The sequence below is a fragment of the Leptodactylus fuscus genome, chromosome 8, assembly GCF_031893055.1.
Source record: "Leptodactylus fuscus isolate aLepFus1 chromosome 8, aLepFus1.hap2, whole genome shotgun sequence".
In the NCBI taxonomy this organism is placed as follows: domain Eukaryota; kingdom Metazoa; phylum Chordata; class Amphibia; order Anura; family Leptodactylidae; genus Leptodactylus; species Leptodactylus fuscus.
Genome location: NC_134272.1, coordinates 74,520,504 through 74,540,421, shown reverse-complemented (window position 1 = coordinate 74,540,421; position 19,918 = coordinate 74,520,504). Strand labels below are relative to the sequence as shown.

Genomic DNA, 19,918 nt, shown 5'->3' with positions numbered 1-19,918 from the left:
CCTAGAACATTTTACTGTTCGCTCATCTCTACTACTCAACTGTGAACAGTTGCACATAAAAAGCTGTTTATTCAGTGACCTTTTTAGCAGATTAACAAAGTTCCATCACACTGTATAGTATATATGGTTACCAGAACAGAAGAAAACATGAAATTGAATTTTTTTTTTTTGCAGATTTGCACAGGCATGATCAGTGCTTTGTTGATAGAACAGCAGTCTGTATTTAATGAAATAATCTAATCTTTTGACCAAAAACTCCTTAACAAAACATTTTTAATAAACAGCATTGTCTTCTCAGCAAAAAGTATGTTTAAAGATTGTGTTTATAGATGAAACAGCTCTATTGAACAACATACAGACAAAAAGAAATTATTGGCAATGAAAGGGTTCTCTGTCCTGTCTGTGTAAGCAACAGCACAGATTTCCTCTCACTCCTTTGATCTTATCCTACCTCTACTGATTTCTAACACTAATCTGCCAGTTTGTGTAATTGCTGATTCTCTAACTAAGTTATCCTGTCCTCTATTACTGGAATTCATATTGCGTTTTCTGAACTTTGCTAGGAGACGGATCATAGATCTATTTGCATGTCCATCATTGTAACAACTAAAGGCTGATAGTGAGAGCAGAAGCTTTTATAGTCAATATGACCTCAGCCCTGTAAGGTCAACCTACCACTGAGTATTGGCTGAGAGGCTACAATGCCACAGAGAGTGTCTGAGTCATACACATGCGTCTCTTCTGTATTTCCTGCACAATCACGTGGCGGCGGCCATTTTCTCATACCGGTAGTTGTTCTTGATCGTCTGAGATGAAGCGCCATCTTTTTGGTTTTGTTAAAAACTGAACAGTTTGGAATAGTCGGGATGACTAGTCGCCCATCTGTTATCATATCCATTTCTCAGAGCACCTGACAGATTCATTTTAGGTTCAAGTTTTATATAAAAACCTCTGGAAAAATATAATCTTAACATTATGGGTTCATTTATTATTTACATGTATAATAATAATAGTTTGTAGAATTTTCACATTACTCTTAGTAGTTTATTTTTTTTTTGCCATTACAGTCATTTACACATGAATAATCTGTTACATTATTTTCATGAGAAGATTTTTTTTATCTCTTACATTTCTTGTCGAAATATCCATTTTTGAAAAGGATCGGTTCGGTTGCAGGGTGCAAGGTGGAGATGCAATTTATTCTCTGCCATACACATATTATATGCAGCACTGAACACAACTCCATCCTACAAAAAATATATTAAGATATAAGAACATGACATATATATATATATATATATATATATATATATATACTGTGCAAATATTTTACAGTGTAAAAAAAAATTCTGCGCAGTAAGTAGAAATTGAAGTGTTAATAGTTTATTATTATCAATTAACAAAATTAAGTGAATGAAGAAAAGAGAAATGTAAATGTCTTTAATAGTTGGGGTGACCTTGGTCCTTTGGAGAAGAAGCCCTGGAAGTGATGATATGGTCCCTATGATATAGCCCTGATATCAATATCATTCAGTCTGTCTAGGATGACGTGAAGGAATGGAGCAAGCCTACATCCACAGCAGGACCCCACGGACCCCATTGTATAATGCACCTTCAATTGTAAAGCTTCTGACACATTTCTTGAACTCATAAGTTGAGACTGTGAATAACATACATACCTTTTGAAAGTCCCACTTTTCCTCAGGTAGTACATGTGAGCCTTCCAATCTCTTATTGCATACTGACAATTTTAGTGGTCCAGAGCTCGCCCGCAGACACAGTTCTTTATATAGATGATGTACAATTTCTTGCCTTTTGGAAAACTCAAAATACTATAATTGTAAAGAAGACATGAACTATTATTAGACAGTGACTGATAAAAATAACTAGTAATGAATTACATTATATGGCCAAAAGTTTGTACCCCCTCTCATTATTAGATTATGTTTTTAATTTCAGCTACACCCAGTGTTAACAGGTGGATACTCGAAATGGATAAACTCCTCAAGATTCATTTTGTTTCGGGTTTGGGTGACTCAGTCCTAAGATTGGTTTCAGATCAAACAAGTCCGGTTGGAACCACGGTTTAAATTGGCTTAAAATATAGTTATAACACTGTCAGCATTCCTAAGCTTATATATCTAAAAACATAGTTTATGACACTGTCAGGGCTCCTAGGCCTATAGATGTATAAAACACTAGCTTCTGCCCACGACTTTGTCTGCAAGTTGTTGACATCGATGATCCACCTATATTCAACAAATTTCTTCTGTCAATGGTTCGCCTGCTCCAGCGTTTCGATAGCTCTCAAGTTGGCCTGCCGCTGAACTTGTTCCTTGATCCATGCCTGTGATTGTTCCGGCATCTCAGCAGCTCGCTGGGACGCCATATAATGAGCATGTTGTTGGCGTCGATGATCCACCTGCTCCGGTGTTTCGGCTGCTCTAAGAGCCGCTAGCTCAATCCTCCTCAGCTCCACTTGAGGAGAAGTCTGTTGACTTCTGGCTACCATCATAGCTCTCGTTTTTTGAGAATTCTGTGACAGATTAGATTTTCTTTTTCCCAGCATGTTTAAAATTAGGAAACTGCCAATTTGGATTAAAGGGGTTTTCCCATCTCAGTCTTTCATCAGTCTGCCTGCAGTGTCTGCTTCTCACTTTATCTTCGCCCTGTTCCCTCTGGCCGAACAGGACACAGAATACTTATGCAGATCAGATAATATGCAGATGCTTGTACACAATGGACTCAGTGTTAGCAGTGTGTTTACACAGAGAGATAACCGACCGGGATTTATCAGCAAAGTGCTCAGCAGACAAAGTTATCCACTGAGAACAAACTCTTCTGGATTTTTCTCATCTCACCTATCTGAGCAGTCTGGGTGAGATGTACACCTCATCCAGCACTTTACCAGCCATTGGCTTACAGTATGTTTAGAATGTTTTTAGATGTTTTTTTGGGGATGGGATGGGTTCAACTACCTTGGACTAATTATAAAAAAGATAAAAAATTATACTGGACAACATCTTTAAAGTGTCAGGCATTGGGGGGGGGGGGGGTTTAAATTAAAGGGGTCATCCAGGCATAATTTGTTATGGTTTATCCTCATGATAAGCCAGAGATACCTAATCTGTACAGGGCCGATACCCAGCCCTTGGATCACTTCTGGCATCAGTCCTGTACACAAAACAGGGCCAGAAGCAGAAAGCTCCGTTCACTGTCTATCAGCAGGCACCTTCACTGCATCTGGAAACTTATTGAAGTCAGTGGAAGCTGAGCTGCAGTGAAGGTGCTGGGCGACTAAACAGCGTATGGAGCTTTCTGCTTCTAGGCCTGCATTGTGGGGGTCAGAAGTGGGTCTGTATAGCTGATGGGGCCATGTGTCAGCTCCTACTGATAAGGCATGTATGGCCTATCCTGAGCATAGACTGTAAAAAAGATTAACCCTGGACAAACCCTTTACTATGTATTGAACAGTTTAATGTCCCCTCCACAGAATGTCAGCTCCCATCACTGCTCCCACACAATGTAATGGTCCCATCACTGTTCTCCTTACAAGTATGAGGGACCAGTGAAAAGAACACTGTATGAGGAGGACCAGTGAATTGGCCATAAAAAAAATTGGCCCAGACATCCCCTTAAAAGAGGTAAACTGGAGTGATAACTGTGGTGGCCACCAGGGAGGCGTAAAAAAAAAAGTATACTCACCTGTCCCCAGCACCCCGTTGTCCCCCAACTGTTTCTATTCGGTTTCATGGCAGAGCCTCATTTCTGGAAATCTTGTACCTAATCGGTCTTTATGGTCACATGAGTCGTAGGATTCCTAGAAAGAATGCGTCGGCACAAGACTGAATGGAAACTGACAGTGGACAGCAGTGTGCGAGGGACAGATGAGTAGGCTATTTTTATTTATTTATTTATTTATTTTACACCTCATCACTGGAGATCAATGGACAGCAAGAAGCGATGGAGGAATTGCTCATGAATGCTCCAGACCCATAACTATGTGTCCGGTCTTTTCTTTAATAGTTCCGAATCCTTATTACCCAACTTTCCTCATACTATGTTGTCCTTACATAGGACACCATATTATAGTCTGATAGCAGATCCTCTTTAAACAGATGAATTCACAAAGGCAGATGAGAAGATGATATATTGGTCATAGTGCTTACTTACCTGATTTGCTTCGTATTCATTACAATCTACCAGTGTCAATGCTACACCCCCAAAATTAGAGTGACTGTCATCGATCAAACACTTTTTAGCCCCCGAATTATATATCTGAAAAAGGTCATGAAACATCATAACATTACAAAACAGATTTACAGTAGTCAGCATCATTTACTATCTGAAATTGTAAGTCTTAGAAATGGACTTTTATTTAAAAAAAAAAAAGAAAAAAATGTTGCTGTTTTCTGCCTTTTTAAATTTCCTTCCACTAGGTGTCTCCTTTCTAACTAATTTGCTGTTTACTACTTGGTACTAGGGGGGTTCCATCCATAGATTTCATTTAAATGCAAGACTATGTATCTCAGTGAGTGAAGAGAGTGAGTGAAGGGAGGAGGGACAGAGTGAATGCGAAGGGGAAGGGCTGGTATCTGTTCACAGCCTCAATGATGATGGATCCATCCCCGTTAGGACTGCAGTTTTTATGTTCCTATTGTGGAAGCACTAATCCAAGGGAGACGTGAAGACAGCCTAAAGATGACATTAGCTAGAAATCAGTGGCGTAACAAGGAATGGCGGGGGCCCATGGTGAACTTTTTACATGTAACCCCCCCGCCGACCAACGCCAAAGACTTCGACCGACAACCCCCTACACACATTTCTGCGTGCACTTTTATGCACCATAGTGGCTCCTGCACACAGTATTATGCCCCATAGTGGCCCCTGAACACCGTATTATGCCCCATAGTGTCCCCTGCACACAGTATTATGCCCCATAGTGTCCCCTGCACACAGTATTATGCCCCATAGTGTCCCCTGCACACAGTATTATGCCCCATAGTGGCCCCTGCACACAGTATTATGCCCTATAGTGGCCTCTTCACCCAGTATTATGCTCCATTGTAGACACCCATGAACTATTATTATACTCTGGTGTCTTTTCAGACCCCAGAGTATAATAATCGGAGGCCCAACAGGGGGATACAAACAGAAAACACTGTAACTTACCTATCCCTGGCTCCGCAGCACTCCCCGCTGATGGCAGCCATCTTCAATGACGTCCAGGATGTCATGTGATTCGGGGGCCTGCGTCGTGACATACAAGGATGCAGGCTCCGGTCATGTGATGTCAGGGACGTCACTGAAGTAGGCCTGACCTTCCGGAGCCAGGAGAGGTAAGTAACACTGTTTTTTATGTTCCTTTACTTCTCCTGGGCCTCTGATCATCTTTTCAGACCCCTGAGTATAATAATAGTGCTTGTGGGGCCCACGGCGTGACTTACCGATCTTGGCTCCTGCCAGGATCAGCAAGTAAATAGGGTCTGTTACCGGCTGGAGTGACTCCAGCCAGTAACGGCTTGTTAAAAAAATTCAGCGGTGGCGGCTGTTGCCAGGCCCCCTAATGTCCTGGGCCCTGTGGCAGCCGCTACTGCAGCTACCCTGGTAGTTACTCCCCTGCTAGAAATATAACACTAACTAGATGTATGATATAGGGTGTTTTCACATACAACATTTTTGAAAAAAAAATAACTACAGTTATTTTAAGTCAAGTCACAAGTTAATTCAAGGGAAAGTAGAAGGGAAAAAGCTGGATCTACTTCTGCATTTGCCTACAAAGACTGGATAAAAATTGCAGTGTTTTTTTATTTTTTATTTAAAGCCCAGTGTGTGAAGCCACTTATAATGAAAATTTTAGCAACCTTTAAGTATATACATGTGGAATTCCACTTACGTTTCCATATAAAGCTGGCTGTGTATCTGGTACATGTGCTTCAGGATATATATGTTTAAGATACCAGGAAAAGTTCTGGCACTGAAGGCTTTGACGGACATTGAATCTCTTAGATAAATCTCCGTAAGACTTCTGCAAAAATTTTAAAATGTAATTATGATAATGTTAATGCAATTGAAAACATAAAACTATATATTTGTGTAATATACAGTTAGAGCAGAGCTGGACATACTTCTATATATTCGTATACAAACAGAGCAGAGTTATACTTTTATATATTATTGTGATATATAGTGTGGTGGAGTTAGCTCGGTAGATACAGTGGTGCAGTCAAAACAGGGACACAAAATGTGCAGTAAACTGGTTTATTTAGAAAAAAAATGGAAAATAAATAAAGCTTGTCTTCAGGCACAAAATGAGCAAAACAAAATACAGCCTTAACATCAGGCAAAAACAAAATAAAAGAACCCTCCTCGTCTGAGCAACTAACTAAATAGAACAGATAACCTAACTATACATGTGGCTCACTACCAGCCTCCTGAACAAAACACTGCAATATTGTCTCACGGGACTCAAGGTTACAGGACAGAACCATACACCTCCTTTCACCCCATGGAATTGCCCGGGAATGCAGGATCTGCAGCCATTTTCCGGCCCACTAATGAACCAAGGATCTACACCTGGGCTGAGGCCTACTCCAGATCCGTCCTGGACCACACATATGTCAGAAACCTGGGGCTGATATATCTGGACTCCAGCGCTCTGTCTGCCACCTTATCGCAACAGTTAGAGCAGAGCTGGTTATACTTCTATATATTAGTATATACAGTTAGAACAGAGCTGGTTATACTTCTATATATTAGTATATACAGTTAGAGCAGAGCTGGTTATACTTCTATATATTAGTATATACAGTTACAGCAGAGCTGGTTATACTTCTATATATTAGTATATACAGTTAGAGCAGAGCTGGTTATACTTCTATATATTAGTATATACAGTTAGAGCAGAGCTGGTTATACTTCTATATATTAGTATATACAGTTAGAGCAGAGCTGGTTATACTTCTATATATTAGTATATATTAGTTATGTGTTGTTTGGGATATTAATTAGGTGTAAAATATATACATAATATAATATATAACATAAAATACTTGGCCATTTTTAGTCACACATCACCTTTAAAGTCATAACAAGCAGTGGACTTTTTGACTTCCCTTCCCATGGGAATTGCTTCTTTTATATGGTACCTTTTTAGCAAGATATGCTGCCTCTGGTCTTCTCCTGTAAAACAGCTCTTTATAGTCGTCCATCCACACTTCAGCTAGGCGGACCAGGTTCCAGGTGACTTCCCGATATGATTTAGGAAATATATATGGACTCTTCTTGCGAAATACATGACCAACAACAGAACATGGTAAGATCTCCAGTTGCCCACCGCACTGCCACACCTATCGATTAAAATATTATTTAGAATGAAATATATAGAAGAAATAATAGTATTAATATTAACAATAATTAATCAGAGTAACTATGTGTAGAGTGTCTTTCTCCACAAGATAAGGCACATATATATTTATAGAGTCACCTTATGCCATGCATAAAGGGGCTGCACATGCTTAGAAATTAGCTTCACACAAAAACAGTGCTACACGTAGTCCTCCGCGGACTTTCTGTTACAATTATATCTATGGGAAAGTTTCTGTAGATATAATTGACATCAGTGGCGTAACTAGGAATGGTGGGGTCCCGTGGCGAACCTTTGACATGGGGCCCCCTCCCCCAATCGACGCTGAAGACCCCGACCAAACCCCTCCCCCCCCCCCCCCGCACTAACTCCAGCCGGTAATGGCCTATTAAAAAAAAACAAAAGAAACGCAGCGGTAGCGGCTGTCGCCGGGCCCCCTAATGTCCCGGGGCCTGTGGCAGCTGCATGCTTTTCAAAGTGGGTGTGGGTTTCGCATGAATCCCAGCCATTTTGCAAGTACTGTAAAACGCCCCTATTTTTACCAAAAATCATGGCGTTTCTGGCCCATGGGGCCCCGGCCTTAGGCTGGGGCCCCACTTTGTGGAAACGCTGCTTTTTTTGTTGCAGTTTTTTGAGCTAAAGCCAAGAATAGATTGAGCAGAAGTTAGAAATATAAGAGATTTCTATATACTATATAAATCGTATTTCCGATTCCATTTGTAGCCACTCCTGGCTTTGGCTTAAAAAACCATAACAAAATATGCAACAAAAAAAGCTGCGTTTCTGCATTGTGGGGCCTTAGCCTTAGGCTGAAGCCTCACGTTGCGTTAACGCAGCTTTTTTGTTGTAGATTTTGTGGCAGCTTTTTGAACCAAAGCCAGGAGTGGATTGAGTGGAAGGTAGAAGTACAGTATAAGAACTTCCTATATACTGTATTTCCTATTACTTTTGTAGCTATTCTTGGCTTTGGCTGAAAAATAAAACACAGCAAAATCTGCAACAAAAAAGCAGCCTAAGGGCCCGTTCACACGTAGTAAACACGTGTATTTTGGCAACATACATGTGTAAAAAATATATGTGTAAAAAATAAGACTCCCATTGACTTCAATGACATTTTACATGTGTATTTTGACACGTTTTTTTACATGTATAAAAAAATGTAATTGAAGTCAATGGGAGTCCCACATGCCCCGCCCATAGACACGCCCTTCCCCGGCCCCACCCACAAGAAGTGGGTAGTAGATCTTTCGACTTGGGCATGTTATAAAGTAGCTCACATGATGACAAATTGTGAGCACCCCTGCTGTAGATACACAATTCACCATCACCAGCATTATAACACTATATGTATTTACTTACCCTAAAGGACATTTCTAGATTCTCACCTCCCCATATTTCCATTTCATCATCATAACTTCCAATATACTCAAAGTACTGCTTGGAAACTGAGAAGAGACCTCCAGCTATGGTCGGTGTCCTGTTTGAGAGAGCAGAGTCTTATGATCTCTGATGTCGATGATAGTAGAAGAAAATGCAGAAGCAGCACAGCATACAAACCAGGTGCAAAGCCAAACCAGAAGATGGCTAATCTTCAACTTTACATAAGAAGTGGAAAAAATGGCAGCACTCCAACATTTAGAAAAAGTGTGGGTTAGAATAAACCCACACTTTTTCTAAATGTTAGAGTGCTGCCATTTTTTCCACTCATGATGTAGATGATATCTACAGTGGGGCAAAAAAGTATTTAGTCAGTCACCAATAGTGCAAGTTCCACCACTTAAAAAGATGAGAGGCGTCTGTAATTTACATCATAGGTCGACCTCAACTATGAGAGACAAAATGAGAAAACAAATCCAGAAAATCACATTGTCTGATTTTGTAAGAATTTATTTGCAAATTATGGTGGAAAATTAGTATTTGGTCAGTAACAAAATTTCATCTCAATACTTTGTTATATATCCTTTGTTGGCAATGACAGAGGTCAAACGTTTTCTGTAAGTCTTCACAAGGTTGGCACACACTGTTGTTGGTATGTTGGCCCATTCCTCCATGCAGATCTCCTCTAGAGCAGTGATGTTTTGGGGCTGTCGCTTGGCAACATGGACTTTCAACTCCCTCCAAAGGTTTTCTATAGGGTTGAGATCTGGAGACTGGCTAGGCTACTCCAGGACCTTGAAATGCTTCTTACAAAGCCACTCCTTCGTTGCCCTGGCGGTGTGCTTTGGACCATTGTCATGTTGAAAGACCCAGCCACGTTTCATCATCAATGCCCTTGCTGATGGCCCCTTTGCAGAGAAACAGCCCCAAAGCATGATGTTTCCACCCCCATGCTTTACAGTAGGTATGGTGTTTGATGGATGCAACTCCGTATTCTTTTTCCTCCAAACACGAAAAGTTGTGTTTCTACCAAACAGTTCCAGTTTGGTTTCATCAGACCATAGGACATTCTCCCAATACTCTTCTGGATCATCCAAATGCTCTCTAGCAAACTTCAGACGGGCCTGGACATGTACTGGCTTAAGCAGTGGGACACGTCTGGCACTACAGGATCTGAGTCCCTGGCGGCGTAGTGTGTTACTGATGGTAGGCTTTGTTACATTGCTCCCAGCTCTCTGCAGTTCATTTACTAGGTCCCCCCGCGTGGTTCTGGGATTTTTGCTCACCGTTCTTGTGATCATTTTGACCCAACGGGGTGAGATTTTGCGTGGAGCCCCAGATCGAGGGATATTATCAGTGGTCTTGTATGTTTTCCATTTTCTAATTATTGCTCCCACAGTTGATTTCTTCAATCCAAGCTGGTTGCCTATTGCAGATTCAGTCTTCCCAGCCTGGTGCAGGGCTACCATTTTGTTTCTGGTGTCCTTTGACAGCTCTTTGGTCTTCACCATAGTGGAGTTTGGAGTCTGACTGTTTGAGGGTGTGCACAGGTGTCTTTTTATACTGATAACAAGTTTAAACAGGTGCTATTACTACAGGTAATGAGTGGAGGAAAGAGGAGACTCTTAAAGAAGAAGTTACAGGTCTGTGAGAGCCAGAAATCTGGATTGTTTGTAGGTGACCAAATACTTATTTTCCACCATAATTTGCAAATAAATTCTTACAAAATCAGACAATGTGATTTTCTGGATTTGTTTTCTCATTTTGTCTCTCATAGTTGAGGTCTACCTATGATGTAAATTACAGACGCCTCTCATCTTTTTAAGTGGTGGAACTTGCACTATTGGTGACTGACTAAATACTTTTTTGCCCCACTGTATATAATGCTATATACTATTGTAATCTATACCATGTATAGTGCTGGGAATAGCAAGGTATTGTATTATACATAGGGAACTTGATGGAGTATATGTGGGAATAACTTTGTGTGGTAGTGCCAGGTTTACATCTCAGGAGCCTGTAGGTACAAATCCAGTGTCTTAGACTCCAGCCATTAAGTAGGCCAGTAGCTTAGCTGCAGTGAAGGGAGATCTTAAAGGGGTTTTCCAGGCATAAAAACTTAAAAAAAAAATAATAATAAAAAAGGTCTGTTGGTGCTATTAATTGGTTGAGCTGTGTTTTGAGCGATCTGTGAGTTTCTCTATGAGCTCCTGGCAGTCTCTGTACTTGCTTACATGTGTGGCTTCCTGTTCTTATATTCTACAACTAGAGATGAGCGAGTAGTATTCGATCAAGTAGGTATTCGATCGAATACTACGGTATTTGAAATATTCGTACTCGATCAAATACTACTAGCTATTCGCAGTAAATATTCGATTCTACAACAGGCTCGTCCTTGCTAGTCAGGAGAGCTGGCAGCTTGCTGTTACGAGGGAGCTTACTTTTTCTCATAGGAATGCATTGACCAGCGTTGATTGGCCAGTTTACAGCATTCGGCCAATCAACACTGGTTCTGCCAGAGGCTCGTCTGTGAGGAGGCGGAGTCTAAGATCAGACCACAGCAGTCTCCATTGTGGTCCGATCTTAGACCCCGCCTCCTCACAGACGAGCCTCCAGCAGACCCAGCGTTGATTGGCCCAAATGCTGTACACTGGCCAATCAACACTGGTCAATGCATTCTTATGAGAAAAAGTCAGCTCCCTCGTAACAGCAAGCTGCCAGCTCTCCCGACTAGCAAGGACAAGCCTGCTGCAGACCCAGCGTTGATTTGCCATAGGCTCGTCTTTGCTAGTCAGGAGAGCTGGCAGCTTGTGGTTACGAGGGATCTTACTTTTTATCAGCGCAACTGCAAGTGCTGTGCAGTTAAAGCGCATGGACCCCATAGACTATAATGAGGTCTGTGCGCTTTAACTACACAGCGCTCCTCCTAAACATTCTCCTCCTGCTATTCATGGACTTGGTGACTCTCCTTTAGTCGAATAGTAGTTTCCCCTGAAATGAGCATTTTTTCCCATAGACTATAATGGGATTCGATATTCGATCGAGTAGTCGAATATTGAGGATCTACTTGAAACGAATCTCGAATATTTCACTGTTTGCTCATCTCTACCTACAACTACCATGATGCATTGCTCTTTACTCAGCTCCCCCTCTCACTTTCTCCCTCTCCCTCACACCCCATCCCTGGTTCTCTAGGTAGCCAATGGACTACCAGCCCTATCTACCTAATTAACTTAGCACCCACCCCCCACCCCATCATACTTACCTGATTTTGTGGGCATGAGAGATCACTTGCTGTAGACCTTCTCCGCTTTACGACGTTCTACGCAATAGAGCCCGAGTGCCGGTACTCTGGATTTTTTGCGCAGGTGCTGGTAGAAGGAAGTGACAGAAGTGATGTTTTGTGCACAGAAGATCAGGACATGAAGACAGGTAAGCATGATGGACTGGTGGTAGTGTTGGTGACGTTCCATTTCTGGAACCACGGAAGTGTAAATTGGAAAATCAGAAAATGTGCCTGGTTTGGACCCCCTCCATTCCCCCTTCCTTCCCGGTTAATCTGGGTAAATATACATTTTTGATAAACTAAGTAGGCGGGGGCAGAGTGTTTAGTTCATTGTTAAAGTATCATTTTATCCCAGATAATCCCTTTAAGACTTCAGCAGACCAAAGCATTTTAGCAAGCAACTGTTGCTTCCAACAGTGTAGTGTAAATTTGGGGAATCCTTCTTTCCTGTTCCAGCATGACTGTGCCCCAGTGCACAACGCAAGGTGTATATAGTCATAGTTGGGGAAGATTGGTGTGGAGGAACTTTACTGGCTGCACCAAAATCTCACCTCAACCCCGTCTTTTCTGATGAGGGAGAGCATAGATTGTGAGTCCACCTGTCTAATATCAATGTTCGACTTTACAAACGCTCTTCTGAACAAATGACCGAAAATTTCCACAGTCACATCTCTAAAATTTTCTAGAAAGTGACATGTTTAATGCTACATTTCCTGATAATGGTAACAGAGCTTGCGCCACACAATGTCTTTGTCACAAGTCAGTGTGACACCAGGGACAGTCCTTTTCACTAGAGGTTTCTGTGATAATAGCCAGGTGGGGGTCTTTACAAAAACCTGGCTGCCTTCTTTCAGAAAGAGCTCCACTTCCTCTGCTCAGGAAGTGACATCATATCTGTTAGTCACATTCAAATCAAAGAGACTGAGTTGCAGCATGGCCATGTGACCAGAGGACATGATGTCACTTCCTGCAAAGAGGAAGTGGAGGTCTTTTTGAAAGAAGGCAGCCATGGTTTCTAATTTTGGACTCCCCCTTCAAGGAATATGGAAAATGATATCCATTAAAAAGCACACCGATCTCAATGGACCTTCAATGCCATTAGTTCACTGGGCTCTTTACTGGCAGATTTCTGTATTTTGATAGAGAAGACGGTTTAGACTGTGTTGCTATTTTTTCTGTCATAAATGAACCCCAGACAGAAGGGAAGGTTTCCCTATTTTTACTTTTTTTTACATTAAAGTCTATACAAGACGGATACAAATGGAAAGTCTTATATTGTATCCTATGAAGGTAATGTATCTGATTTCTTACTGTATCGGGGAGGTCCCATTTGGCCTTTCCTTTGCTGATTTAGGAACTTTGTCCCATGTAAATACTAAGGTCCAATCAAACACCCCACGGAACTGATCAAGCCCAGATGGATCCTTTATTCTGAAAGTGTTTTGGTCAATTTGAGTAATGATGGGGCAGACGATTACGTCAGGCTTCTCAGCGATCCTTGCAAGCAGTGGTTCCAGCCATCCATTGTAACATTCACCTATAAACAAACAGCAAAATTATACATCATGTATGGCCTAATAAGAGCCTGCAGCATCTCCCCATAGCCCGACTCTAGACACCTTACACATGCAGACCTCCCAACAGTCCCGATTTTGGCGGAACAGTCACACTTTTGTAGTCCTGTCCCGCCGTTCCGGACAGCTTAGAGCTTGTCCCGCTCTGCCCCTGAGTGTTTTCACTTTTCCCTGATCCCTTGGCTCTCTGATGCGTCTCCTCCCCCCCACTGCATTACAAAGTGAGTAATGCTGGATTCGTTTTTATCCCAAAAAATGCAGCTATTGGCGCTCCAAACCGAAGGAGCTGAATATCTGGGCATAACCACGGGACATTGAAAGTGGAGAAGTTCGGTGGAATTAATGCATCACCTGGAAGTGGCTGAGTATTTCCTTTCCCTATTTTTTCCTATATGTTGATACTTAGGTTCCAGTAACATGGAGGAAAAATGTCGTCTTTTTTGGCGCTGAATTTTCCACGTTGAAAAAAACACCTTCCATTGAATTCAATGGGTTCCGGTAGCTTTTTTTTCCGCTAGCAGAAAATTCTGCTAGTGGCAAAAAAGCTAGCGGCACCCATTGAAGTCAATGGGAGGCGCTTTTTTTTCAGCGCTGAAAATAGCAGTCAGCGGCTGACGTGACAGTATTTAGTCCCAATAGTTTTTTTTTTTATTAGAATGCATGAGACTGCATAAATTGTTGGGCTGCTTTATTCATGGGACTGCCTGAAGGATGGAGCTGAAGCAGGCAGAGAGGATAGTGCTGTCTGCATGCAGTCCCATGTTGTAGGTGGGGGAGGGGAGAGGGGTAAAGATTTTTACACGAGACTGCATATTGGGAGGTGGCTAAAGTGAAAAAGTGAAGCTGTACATGTGTAGTGTGCGGGAATGTGGAAATTAGGGGTATTCACATGGAGTAAAGTGGTGCTGATTCTGCCATGATAACTCGCGGCACAATCAGCGCTGATAAAAAGAATCCCATTAATTTCAATGTGTTCAGCGTGGGAAACGGAACCTATTGAAGTCAATGGGAGTCTTTATTCATTCATTTATGCATGATAACTCGCGGCAGAATCAGCGTCACTTTACTCCGTGTGAATGCCCCCTTGTATTGGACTATGTGTATAGGCAGGTGAAAGGTAGGGGACTTAGATGTATCGATGTGGTGTACAAGGGACACTAGCTTCACACCTGTGATCGGGTTTCCATTCTTTGGGTCCACTTGCGGACTTGAAAAACAGAACCCCAATCCACTTAAAAAACGGAAACCCTTTTGTCTCACTGTTTTTTTTAAGCAGAATGAAGAGAGATGGAGGGGGGACATGAAAAAGGGGAAGATGAAGGGGGCACTTAAACTGGAGGGACATTAAATTGGGGACCACTGGAGAGAGCATTAAACCATGAAGGTAGCTGGACCTGTCTGCCTCTACTTGCCCCCAGTTTAATGTCCCACTTCATCTGCCATTAATTTATTATCCTCCTCCAACTACCCCCACTGCTAATGTCCCCCTCCAGCTGCCCAGTTTCATGTCCCCTCTAGTTTCCGCCAGTTTAAACAGGGGCACCAGGAGAGGGACCTAATACCGTGGGGCAGTAGGAGGGGAACATTATAATGTGGGGACATATAATGTACAGGTGACTGTAGGAGGATTATACTGTGTAGGGGCACATGAAAAATTACTGAAAATGGGGGGAGTCAACATAAAAGTGGGTGGAGTTAAATTTGCCACGGTGCGCTGCCCGCGCCACACATTTTGTCCCTCTTTCTGTTCTTCAAAAGTTGGGAGGTATGCACATGAATGTAACAAGGGCGTGCAAAAGTATTCATACCCCTTGAACCTTTTCACATTTTGTCACCTTAAAGTCACAAACTTGGATGTATTTTACTGAGATTTTAAGTGATAGACCAGCACAAAGTAACAGATAATTGTGAAGTAAAATTTGAAAATGATACATGGATTTCAAAATTATAATCTAATAAAATCTGAACAGTGTGATATGCAAAAGTATTCATCCCCCTGTATTCTGATACCCCTAAATAAAATCCAGTACAATCAACTGCCTTCAGAAGTCACTTAATGAGTTAATAGAGTCTACCTGTGTGTCATTTAGTCTCAGTATAAGTACACCTGTTCAGTGTAAGCCTCAGTGGTTTATTATAGAACACTAGTGAACAAACAGCATCAAGAAGACCAAGGAACTCACCAGACAGGTCAGAGATAAAGTTGTGGAGAAGTTTAATGCAGGGTTAGGCTATATAAACAAATCCCAAGCTTTGAGCATCCCAAGGAGCACTGTTCAATGCATCATCCAGAAATGGAAAAAACGTATTCTACAACTGCAAACCCACCAAGACATGGTTATCCATCTAAACTAATAGATCGTGGGGTTTCAACCTCATTCTCAAAACTTTTGCACCACGACATATGTTGCAGAAAAGCTTCATTTCTTGTTGAAAATTTTGCAGTAGTTTTTCAGTCAAAATGGCTTATAAATAATTGGGAAATACGAATGAATCTCTTCTACTTCTCCATTCTGATAAATCTTCAACAAAAAACAAAACAACTTTTCTGCAATGTGTGGCCTCAGCCTTAGTTATTGTGGGCCATGTTAGCCGTATACTCACAATGTGCATCCAAGAAGGTCAGGATTTCTCCTTTTGCTACAGAAACTCCTAATAATCGAGCAGATACGAGACCTTTCCTTTCTTTCTGCCTGACCAGTTTCACAATAGGAAACTGGCCCATGTATTTATCCAGGTCACCCTTCAAATTCTCTGCAAGTGAAAAAAAACAACAACTTTTTGAGTAAAACCTTGTGCAATCTTTGTCACGTGATGTTAGTCTTAGCTGCTTACCTTCTGTACTGGCATCGTCCACCAAAATAATCTCCGTTAGTAGAATGGCTGGAGACGTGTGCATGACGCTGTATACCGTGCGGACCAATGTGGACCAGGCTTCATTGTGGAACACGATTATGACGCTGGTTGTGGGCAGTGCTGGACAACGCTTGAACTTTTGCTCATTGCACCTATAGCAACAAATCAGAAACTAGAGTATCATGGGACAGACCTCTGTATAATTCTTATATAATAGGGTGATTGTGAATTTCTTGTCTATCAGATAGTTCCTGCCCAGGGGTGTAGCTATAGGCGGCACAGCAGTAGCAGTCTCTACCAGGCCTTGAACACTGAAGGGGCCCCAAAGGTCTCTCTGCAACAAAATATACCACTATTCTATATGACGCAAGCCCAGGTTGGGGCCTCATTGCAGGTTATTCATTGGGGCCCAGAAACTTCAAGTTACGCCTCCATGTTCCTGCCCACTGTCGCCCTTTATCTCTTCTCCCAGGCTGTTTCAAAGAAGAACTGAATACAAGTCTGCAGCTGTATCCTGAACTCCCCACTTCACTGTCTACTATATACTGATTAAGGGTGCATTCACACGGAATTTGGTGTGGAATTAAAGTGCTGAAAACCCCCCAAAAAACATTGACTTCAAATGGAGTATTCTTTGACGAGAGCAAAGTTTGAAGGAGAAAATTATTTCAAATGAAAAACATTATTTATAATCTTGTCAAAGTCTTGACTATATTTCTATTCATTTTGCAACTCATTTGATAAATAAAGGTGTGAGTTTTCATGGAAAACACAAAATTATCTGGGTGACCCCAAACTTTTAAATGGTAGTGTATAAATACATATATATATTATATCTCACAGCGGCACCTGCAGCCTATATTATGCCCCACAGTAGTAGCCTGTGCTAGCAGTAACAGCCTGTTACTGCTAGCACAGGCTTCGGGCCTGTATGGTACTGCTAACACAGACTTCGTGCCTGCATGGTAATATCCCAAACCATGTGACATCTCTGACATTACCACACAGGCCTGAAGCCTGCTAGGATTAACATCGGATGCCGGAGAGGTAAGTAACTCTGTTTATTATGTTCCCTCACCTCCCCTGGGGCTCTGATTATTATACTCGAGGGTCTCAAAAGACCCCCAAGTATAATAGCTGTAGTTGGGGTTCACTGCTTGGGCCCCGGCCTGCTTACGGCCACCCTCCGCATCCTTTAGCAGAAGGGGAAGCCGGGGGCGGACATGAGTAGGCCCGGGGAGGTAGTTATAGGCCGATACCTGCTGGGGATACTCCAGCAGATAGCGACTTATTAAGTATGTTACCTACTTAGCTTGCCACTACTACTGTTGCCACCACCTCTTCACTTCACCCGGAAATAAGACGTCTGCATCTCAGTCCAGGCAGCGTGATGACGCCTCCTGCGCTCAGATGCAAAAGTCTAAACCAGCGCAGGATAGGGCCGCTTGGTTTGTTTTCAGAGCGGCCTCTCCTGCGCTAGTTTAGAAAAAAAAAGTAAAAAAAATAAAGCTGCTGCCCCCTCCAAAGTGCCGCCTTATTAGAGGTGCGGCCCTGCAAGTGTCCTCCTGGCACATTCCAGTCCTTCTGCTCAACGGGTCTTTTTCAGAGTTCCACTGAAGCCACTAATCAGCGAAGAGCATACAATGTCACTACCTGTGACATCACAGGCCTCATCCTGACCTACGTGACCGCAGAGGACAATCAGACGCTTCAGTGGAGCTCAGGAAGAGACCTGGGAGAAGCCACCAGCAGAGAAGAATCGGGAGGTGCAGGGAGGACACCGGCTGATTTAAAAGTTAAAAGGGTTGTCCAATTTTACCTGGACAACCCCTTCAAACAAGTTTTAATAAGTCAGTCAGACCAAGTAGTCCCCACCTCAGCCTTCCCTGACTCCCATCCCAATCGCAGAATGTGGCAAAATCAGTACTTAAGGTGCATGTTTGGCACAAGAAAGTGTCTTGGACAAATGTCTCAATGTCATCCCTCAGATTCCTCAGCTACAATTTACATGCTGCAATTTTCAAAAAGGGATCCATAAAAATGAGTAAGAGGCATATGCCTCGAAATGCGTAGGTTCGTCCACTCTGGTGCTCTACACAATCGCACACGCCATCATGACGATTATGCGAGTTTTTCTCTTGACTATTTTTTCCACTTTTGTAACTGGTGATTTCTTCTTTTTTGTTTTATGGATATGAATTAAAAGCTATATTTTATTTTTAAAGACTTTATTGTGCTGAATTTTATTATATGTTTCTGGAATGTTTGCCTAAACCGGGAGGCTTTTATCATGCACATTTAGCCTTATTCACTAGTGATATGTAGGAGCTGTGGAGCGCACTTTTTTGTTGTACAGATTCATAAAAATGGGCGTCCCTTGGGTGCCAAACAGCACAAGGTTTGCGTGACTGTAACCTTAACCTTTGGGCACCAGTGATATCTTAGAGGCAGGAAATGAAGGAGATGAATACATACTCACGAGCCCTCTTATCAGGCCCCACTTCTCTGTGTAGTGAGATTCTGTCACTGGCAAATAGGTTGAATTGATGTTTCTTCTGTCCTTCTTCTTTTTCCCTTTTCTCTTCCGGGCTGAGTTTGCCCTCTATATAAGGTTTACCAAATGCTCCTGGATTACTAGGGTCCTCCGCAGGCCGGACAAGGTAGGGCTTGAGTTCTTCTTTGGTGTAATAACCACACTGGATATCTTCTCTATTGTCCATCTGGTCAGTGAGTTGCACATTTGGCGTTTCCACTTGATAAGCAATTACATCTTCCTTTTTGATGACCAACTTTATCTGTGAATCCCCAGTATATAGGTGTCTATCAGGTTTTATTCCTTGATGCAATAGAAATCCTATAAGTATGAATATTGCTATGAAATATTTCCAATGTCTGACTATTAGCCTTTGAAGATGGGGGGGCATGATGGTTTTCTCACTTTGTAGACAGAACCAATTGTCTATGGTATAAAGTCATCTAAATCTCTGCTGTTATAGCTGAAGATCTGTAAAAAGAGATAACATATTCCTGAAGTACATTCATTGACATTACAAGTAGAGCTGTTATTGCATATGGCTAATATCTGGTTATATTAGGCTCTTTCCACATATCTCTCACAGTCTCTGTATATCTCAGAAGACTCAACACAGTGACCCATCCATCATTCTTCTACTACCACCAAAGTTTGATAGACATTGACTCAAAATGGGGTTTGTTTGGGTAATGCTTTTCCTTTAGTCAAATGTAAGGGGTTTTGCCACTAAGGCACCCAACTCTTATTAGATAACAACTATAGCAATGTACAAGTACAATGGAAAGGAAGACGGCTCGGAGGATGAATGTTGTAGCTCTGTTATTAACCATTCAGTAGTTTAGGGGGGATATATAAGATCTCTTCTCAATGTCCCAGGTGCCTGCTATTACTTAATTCACTATAGTTATGCTTGTGTGCTTTGTGTA

General features: G+C 42.0%; 1 protein-coding gene across 1 annotated transcript; it reads right to left on the bottom strand.

Moving 5' to 3' along the window:
- Window positions 1–1,124: 1,124 nt before the first annotated feature.
- LOC142217273 (polypeptide N-acetylgalactosaminyltransferase 3-like) lies at window positions 1,125–19,383 on the bottom strand. The gene is made up of 9 exons (XM_075285466.1): window positions 18,935–19,383; window positions 16,439–16,611; window positions 16,208–16,357; window positions 13,341–13,566; window positions 8,726–8,843; window positions 7,149–7,349; window positions 5,897–6,028; window positions 1,680–1,832; window positions 1,125–1,247 (listed from the first exon to the last, which is right to left on the bottom strand). Exons 1-9 carry the CDS (start codon window positions 19,381–19,383, stop codon window positions 1,125–1,127), a joined length of 1,725 nt encoding a protein of 574 aa, XP_075141567.1.
- Between the last annotated feature and the right edge of the window lie 535 nt (window positions 19,384–19,918).

Excerpts from the sequence above, each read along its gene's own strand:
- LOC142217273 (XM_075285466.1), bottom strand. The coding sequence starts at position 19,383 with ATGCCCCCCCATCTTCAAAGGCTAATAGTCAGACATTGGAAATATTTC. Across the intron at positions 7,350-8,725 it reads ATCTAGAAATGTCCTTTAGG|GTGTGGCAGTGCGGTGGGCA; the intron begins GTAAGTAAATAC and ends TTTAATCGATAG. Across the intron at positions 6,029-7,148 it reads CAGCATATCTTGCTAAAAAG|AAGTCTTACGGAGATTTATC; the intron begins GTACCATATAAA and ends AAATTTTTGCAG.